This window comes from Malus domestica, chromosome 08 (genome assembly GCF_042453785.1).
Source record: "Malus domestica chromosome 08, GDT2T_hap1".
Lineage (NCBI taxonomy): Eukaryota > Viridiplantae > Streptophyta > Magnoliopsida > Rosales > Rosaceae > Malus > Malus domestica.
Window position 1 is genome coordinate 1,467,367 of NC_091668.1, and position 8,385 is coordinate 1,475,751.

Here is an 8,385-nt window from a genome sequence, read left to right on the forward strand (position 1 = left end):
AATGAATACTACTAGACCGTAGTACTAAATGGTTCACTCTTCCACTTCTTTAGTATAAATAATATCCGTTTATTTGAAAGAAAAAAAAAAGTTTTGAAGATTACTAGCTTAGCTTGACATGAAATTCAAATATCCAAACCAAAAGGATTTTTATATATTCTTGGAGATCTCTTAGACAATTAACTGGACCCCACAACAAAATGACCATTTACTCGACAGTCGCTAGGGTTTCTCTCCTCATTTGGCATTCAGTCGACACTCGCTAGGGTTTATCTCCTCATAATCACACTTCACATCGATGTTAATCACACTTCACATCGATGTTAACCACACTTCCCAAAAAAAAAATTAAAACAAAAAGAAAACCTTCTGTTTAATGTTTATCCACCAAGATTTTTATATTTGGACTACCAGTCAAAGTGGATATTTCATACATGATTGGACTTTGAGGTTTTTCCTTATGAACAAATCACAATTTTCGACTAGATATGTCGTATACAAATAACAATTTTCGATGTTCACCAAATAAATAAATAAAATAACAATTTTCGACTAGATATGTCGTATAAAATTTGTATGTATTCAGATTTTGAACTTAAAACAAAGTGTTACGTGTGTATACATTTTTATTTTCGAGATTTTAACGAATTTAATTTTGTATGTATACAGAGACAAAGGCACATAGAACCCAATGGGAGAGTGTCCTCAACTTATATGCATTTTATTTCACTCTCGTCAACAAACACAGCACACTTCATTGTATACTCTAATTCCACATGTATACATATCAAACTGTAATTAACAGAATAATTGACTCGTGGCAAGCAATGTTGATGCGTAATATAATCAACAAACTAAATGCGTTTGCAGTGATGTTGGACCGTATGAGGTTTTAATTATACCAAGACAAAACCAAACGAGCTTTCGAGTTTTGTAAATGAAAGTGACGCTGCATTTGCCCATACGACATAAAACATAGTGCCTCAAGACAAAACATGACCATCTCTCTAGAATGAGGATTTTCTCTTCATTTTTTTTTTCAAGGATTCAAAAATCTTTTAATCGTATCCGTTTATTATAAATCGTACGGTTAATTTTTATCAGATACTATATATATTTAATTTTGTATAAAAAATTTAAAATAATTTATGATCACTGAATTGACACGATTAAAAAATCTCCTAGATCCTCATAAAGAGGATCACGAGAGAATCCTCATTCATCTTTCCATGCCTTCCTGTACTTTTTTTTTTGCTTTTTTTTTTGTCAATTGCCTCTCTGTACTTATCTTTCCACATCCGAACGTCAACTTCTTTATCATTAACCATCTACTTAAAATTTCTCTACCTTCCATTCCAATGTCACCCCTCTTGATTAGTGACTTCTTTTATATGATCGTCGTAACTTTACCTGTCGATACAAGTTCATTCATGTTATAACATGCTCTAAATTCCTTTTAACATGCATGATGGTATAAATTCATTCCGCGTGATGTTACACAGGCTTAGCCAAGTTCCCCTAGCATGCATGGTTTTATAAATTCATTCCGCATGATTGTGTAAGTTCACTCCCCGCGTGATGTTACACCACTCTGGCTAGGTCAATAACAAACGGACACTGCTTCGTCGCTGAACATTGCAGCAGGAGGTCCTGCTTACACCCAATCTCAGATGAACACGTGTTCAAGTTTTAATCAAAACTTAAACATGTGTTCATCCGGAATTGGGTGTAAGCAAGACCTCCTGTTAAAATGTTCAGACCCAAATCTTATTCATAACAAACTATGTCACTCGTCCAAATTATAACGCATATATCTATAACATGACGTGCCAATATAACCGTCACACATTTAAAATCTTTATCGAAAAAGTACTCTTCAGTCATATCGACTAAATCTTTCCTACCATTTCCCGAAAATCTTTTCACTTCTCCAATTCCACACATTTCAGATACAGAAAGCAAATGAAAAATCACAGAAAGTTGCAGTTGACATTTACATTGATGCTTGCATTCCGAAATAAGTACAAAGGGGGGAGAGAGAGAAGAGGAAGATGAAGGACCCCAACTGAGTTTGTTGAAAGCCTTTAAAACTCCCCTCATACAAAAGTGGGAAGAAGAGACCGAAGTAAAACCACAAGGAAAAAAAAAAAAAACAAACAAACAAACAAACGAAATCCCTGCGTTAAAATTTACTTCAGAAGGATTGAAGGATTGGATCTTGTGAGGCTTAATTCTAAATGGGTGATTTCCGCACACCATTTTTCTTCGTCTGCGCTCCTTCGAGAATCAAGCGACAAAAACATAAAGCGCAGAAGGAGAAAAAAGTGTGCGGAAATCGCTTCCCACTCTAATTTGTTGTATCATAAAGGTCTGAACCTCTTGGAGCCAAGAGACGGAGGACTGATCTGAGGAACTGTGAAGCCATCGTCCATCCAGAGTCTTTTGCCGGCATTCATGTTTGTACCCTCCTTTGTCTCTTTGAACCCGACGAACCCACCGCCCACCTGTGAATACTGATGCGGAGGAGCTTGCGGTGCCTGCGGGACCCACATCCCCATATTTTCCGATGAGAAAGAGTTCAGATTGCTTCCCGGATAGGCATCGGAAAACGGCAGCATCATATCGTTGTCGGCCTGCCATCACCAATCAAAAAAATGCAAAATGTCAGATCCAGCAGGCTAATTAACTAATTGATGACCAATCATATCGTTTCCGCAAACTCATCCTCTCTTATTGTCGTTAGGATGAAATAAATCAAACGAGAATCGAGAGACTAAAATAAACAGAAGTGTGCAGAAATCATTTCTGGACGGAAATTTCAAAATATTATAGCGAAGAACGAGATCAATCAATGCAAACCTTAGAGAAACCAAAGGGGGCAGAAGAAAAATCAAGAAAGTCCTCAACGTGCCAGCCCGGAAGCGTCTCTATCAAGTACTCCGATATGCTACTAGTCGCACCCACCAAATTTCCACCGCCTTTGTTGCCTGCAGCGCTTGAAGTTGAATTCCTGGCAGCAACTGGAGGTGGGTTTGGATTTGAAATTGGAGGGGAGGAGGCGGAAACAGATTCCTTGGTCAAAGGTTGATGCTTTTTGAGATCGGTAGCGGCGGTTTCAGAACTAGCAGTTGCTACAGTTGGCGGCGGTGGAGATTCGTAAAGGGCGGAGGTGGCGGAGAGCTTAATACCTGTTAGAAGAAATCGGTTGTGCTTCAGGGTGTGCTCGTTGGCGTTGTGAATTGAAAGGTCGCACTCCCTGCAGAGAATCGCTCTGTCCTGCTGACAAAACAAGAAGGCTCTTCTCTCCTGTAGATCAAGATTAAGAAACCCAAATCAGAAAATCGAGCGATCATGCGCGCTAACTAGTTAGTAAGTTAATATCTTTCCCGGATGGAGAATTAAAGGGAAGGAGGGAAGATATATATAGTAACAATCGAGCGGTAACCTAGTTAATACCTGACAGATATCACAGACGGGGAACTCCTTAGAGGAGGGGTGGATGAGAGAGAAGCGGTGGTGCTTGGAAGCGAGCTTATTGGCATGGTGGACACGGTGGTCACAGGCGTCGCAGAGGGCGGCCTCGTCGGCGGTGCAGAACACCGAGGCATCGTCCTTGTTACACACATCACACTGGATCTTCATCAGTTTGAAGTTCCAAAACAGGAAGAGAAGCTAAACCTAAGGGAAGTAGGTAAAGAGGGGAAAGATGGAGGCAGTGGGAGTGGAAGTTCTCTGAAGAAAACAGGGGATAATTAAAGAGAACAAATATAAGGAGGGTAAAAAGAACTGGAGAGTAATAATATAATATCTGGGAAATCTTGGGGAGCCATTTATGGCACTCTCTCTCTCTCTCTCTCTAACTTTTACCAGAGCCAGGATGGTGGGAGTGAGTAAGTAAAAGGAAGGGATGCTGAGAGGTTGGGAGGTTGTTGCTTTATTAAATGGTTTTGGTCAGTGAATATTCAACAAATTACAGTAATCCAGTTTTAGCTATATGAAGTGAGTGGGATAAAAGTTCCAAATGTTTTGGGGTTCGTTTGTTTACTATTTTTAGTTATGGATAAGCTTTGGTTCCCGTTTTATTGTTTTTTATTTCCGGCTTTGGTAATCGGTTCCACTTTAGGCCAAAGTTGCATTTTTTGCTTAAGCACCCTCGAGTGGTGGTAATCCTCACTTCGGAAGATTCTCTGAAGTAGGTGGCAAGAGAGGAAGTGAGCAAATCGGGTAGGATTACCGTATAGGACAGTTTTCTCACATGCTAAAATTGACTTACGTGCAACACAAACGCTAATGTGACTAATGTGATAATATAGATGCATGAGAAAGTGAAAATATGTTGCAATTTGTGATAGTTTGAGACATTGTCAAATTGTTATTTTAGTTTTATGTCAATCTGTTTTTTTATATGTATTAGACTCTGTTTATAAAATAAATGAATCACGTGATGACATTGTTGTAACTAAATTTTCTTCTCCTAACGAAGTGCATCTTTCTTCCTTTTGTTTCTTTCTCAAATTGCTCTTAATCAATCGAGAAATAATCGGTTCATCGTGAATTTCAAGTAACGTAATCTATTTTTTATTTTTTGTTTATTCTTTCAATAATACCTTTATACCCCATTTTATGGGACCACCTTATTATACGTACCCATGCTGGCTCGACATTGCAAGTTGCAACTGATACCATGTGATCTCCAAATCTAGGAGGAGGAGGGCTTCGTTTATCGGAACAAGACCTCGAGCCTGCTAACGTTGCTGGCTACTACTTCCTCGCCACCCCACTCCACCACACACAGAAAGTAAACTTGAAAATTCGTTTCATAAATGGTGGTGGTGACAAGACAAGAGAAGATATCATGTGATCTCGGAAAAGAATAAGGGACCTTTCATAGTTCATGCTCATATATAATTGGCGAAAGTGACCAAATTGTGCTTTCCCTTTGAGGTTGGCATGCATGTATATATATAAAAGCATAAATGAACAAAATAAGCTCACGCACGCATGTGAAACTACTAATTCTAGCACTCTTCAATAAGATATATCATGTGTTTTTGGTAATAAATACTTGATATCATGTTCAAATCAACATTAACAGTAAAAAAAAATATCAGTAATGTTTTTACAACCGAAAAGTCAAATCTGATATGACATGACATGAATTACCCGCTCACCTTTGCTGGCAAAATTGACAACAACTTCAAATCTTTTTTTAAATTGATTATTAAATGCATTTTATTACTTTAATAATAGTTTAATGTAATAAAATAATAATATAATATGACATATCAAATGAAAAGAAAAACTTGTATCAAATGTCACATAAACTGTCAAATTTAAATTTTATGTTTAAAATTTAGCTCTACAAGCACAAAATTAACTAGGCTAAATTGGATTAATGGTCCCCGTGGTGAGAGGGTAATTGGAAGATAGCCCCCGTGGTGAAAAAATTCGGATTTAAACCCTCGTGGTGAACTCTGTTAGGATTTAAGCCCAAAATTAACATTTTCCTCATCTGTCGGTTAACCCATTCAACCTTCATAACCAAAAGAGAAAAAAATCATTCATCCAAGGCTATGAATTTGTTGATCCATGCTTCGATTCCATTCAAAGATCTTTTGTCCATTAATCAGTGAATTCCCTAAATATGCCCATTTGAGAAAAAAATGATTTCAAAGAAGATCCTTCAATTGTCATATTATAGAAGGATTGTGATTTTCTGCTCGCAAAAAGCAAAACGAAAATGAATATTACAATTATAAACAATAGGAGGAGAAAATTGGCGATGAAAATCCAAAATACGTAGTGGTTTCATTTGCAAGGAAATGGGTTTCTTCTGTTGGATGCGTCTATGGAGATTGAAGAAACATGAAAATGGGTTTCTCTTTTGGATGGGAGATGGATTTGGATTTTTTTGGTGCCATTTGTTTTATGGTAAGAATGTTGCTACTTTGATTGCACTCCCTATCTCAATGCTCACACAAATTTTCTTTCTTTTGCTTTTCTGATCAAAAGATTGAGGTTGCAGCTATTCAAATACGAGACGCGGGGAGAAAAATGCAGGACAAATTGAGATTGAACACATACTTCGTGGTTTTAAAATCCAATGAAATCTTTGGGGGAAGGGTGGGATTGTTAATTTTGGGTTAACGGAGAGTTTACAGAAATGTTAATTTTGGGCTTAAATCCTAATAGAGTTCACCATAAGGGTTTAAATATGATTTTTTTCATCACAAGGGCTATCTTCCGATTACTCTCACCACATGAACCATTAATCCAATTTAGCCAAATAACTATTAACTTATTGTGATGCTGGAATATTATTTTATTCTGAAGCACTAAATAATAGAGGTCCTTTGTGGATGCTAGAACCTTTTTGAGCAAATTGATTACATATTTATATATAATACAATATAATGTTGCCCTATAGGGTTCTGGTAGTGGAGTATTACAGAAAACATATTATTTGTTAATGTCATATAATATTACTGTCTAATGAGATATAATTAAGTTACGTTTATTAGGAATTAAGGATTACAATCTAATGAGATCTAATTAAGTTATTTTTATTAGGAATTAAGGATCATGGTGCAGGGGCGGTTGGACTTAGAGACCAAGGTGGTCTCATGATCATATGAAGTGCAGAAAATATACATGTGAAGGCCTTGTAAGGACATTTCAAATGCTTGGTATGAGTCATTTTTGTGCATATACTAAGGGTTTGATGTAATGCCTGCTAAGCATATCTCGACAGATTGTGTTAAAAACACTCGACAAATTCTCTCTATATCAATCATTAGAATGTTTCGGCATATGTCGATATCTGTTGAAATGTGCGCAATTTGATTTGGTTGACGACAACAAGGTCATCAAGTATTCAATGAAATACCTATGGAATAAACTGAAATTTTTTTACACACTTCACGCTCTGTTTCTATCTATAAACTTGTATTTAACACTATGACCCTTAATATTTAAATCTTGAATCCGCCGCTTTGCACTTTGCAATTGGGGCATGGGTGGCTTAAATTTTGAATTTATGAAATCATGCACGTCTTTATGGTAGCATGGACAAGTAGGCCAGATTGAGCCTGCATCTCGGCCGTCGAGTATATGTACATACCGAAAACCTCCTCATGTTGCTAGTACTACTGAAATCTATTTATGCACCTTTGTTTTGTTTTGTTTTTTTTTTTTTTTTTGTGTGGGTGTTTTGTTATATTAAAGAGTTTCGAACTTAGACCTAATTTATATCAATCACCGAACTCATGCCAACGACTACTAACCCTAATAAGTACAATTTGATTAATTTTGCCTTTTCGTTTGGATACAATTTTATGCATCCTTTACCTTGCAGTTCTTCTTTTTTTTTTAAACGAACATTTGACCTTTAATTTTTATACAAATATTTTCTTGGAATGGCAGTATGGGGGCAATACTCGAGAATCCTATATGTCCTTTTATTGCTAAAGATCAACCTTATTTTAATATCAAGAAGGAAGTTGAAACGTTTAATTCAAAAAATTGGTAATAGTTCAAGGGAGTGACCGAATTCGTCCTAATTCTAGACTAACTCCAATAATGACGTGCAAAGTTTTTAACTTTTCAACGTAAAATAACAATCCTCATCCGCAGACATTATAAGTGACATTTATCTATACAAAAAAAAAAAACATGATTGTTGATTAATTAGTAATTAATGAATAATTTAGTAGCAAAAGTACATATTCTTTTGGAAAAATTTGTACGAAATTAATTTCAGCTTGTTAAAGTTCGATGGCAAGTTGCTATCATGAATAGAATATTGGCCATACCTGTAAGAATTTGAAGTTTTGATGAAAAGAGGGAATCGGTCACCGGGCAGCATCCTACCTATTTCGGACAAGAAACAGTATTCCGTAGATTTTTCCGGAAATAATTTGAAGCTTTATCGTGCTTTGTTCATTCAAATGATTATTCTATGATTGTTAATTTGTTAACTAGTTTGATAAATAAAGTATATATCTAAAAATATCTAGCCCATCAAGTTGACTAGAACCCCATGATAAAGATCTAGCTAGATAGCTACAAATTAACGCACACTACTAGTACATAAAAATGAGGATTCTAAATCAATAAGGTTTTCCTCTCTCAATCTTACGAGAATCGGATAAACGTTTATCCTACACTATTTTATCTTTATTTTACAAAAAGACTATATTTAAAATTTTTGTAACTTTTCAATCACAAAAGAACAACATATTCATTGCGTGAAGACTACTACATATCAACCCATAATATGAATTTAACTTATCACCTTAATGTCAACATCTAAAATGGTTCCAAGTATCCATTAGCCAAGCATAAATGAGAAAAACATTTATTAATCGCTAAAAATATATTTGAAGC

The 8,385-nt window shown here is 36.0% G+C and overlaps 1 protein-coding gene across 1 annotated transcript; it reads right to left on the reverse strand.

Moving 5' to 3' along the window:
* Positions 1–1,970: 1,970 nt before the first annotated feature.
* Positions 1,971–3,686, reverse strand: LOC103410434 (B-box zinc finger protein 21-like). The gene is given in 3 exon segments (NM_001328771.1): positions 1,971–2,633; positions 2,860–3,306; positions 3,457–3,686. Coding segments are annotated over 3 exon segments (906 nt in total). The 5' UTR covers positions 3,643–3,686; the 3' UTR covers positions 1,971–2,360.
* Positions 3,687–8,385: the final 4,699 nt, after the last annotated feature.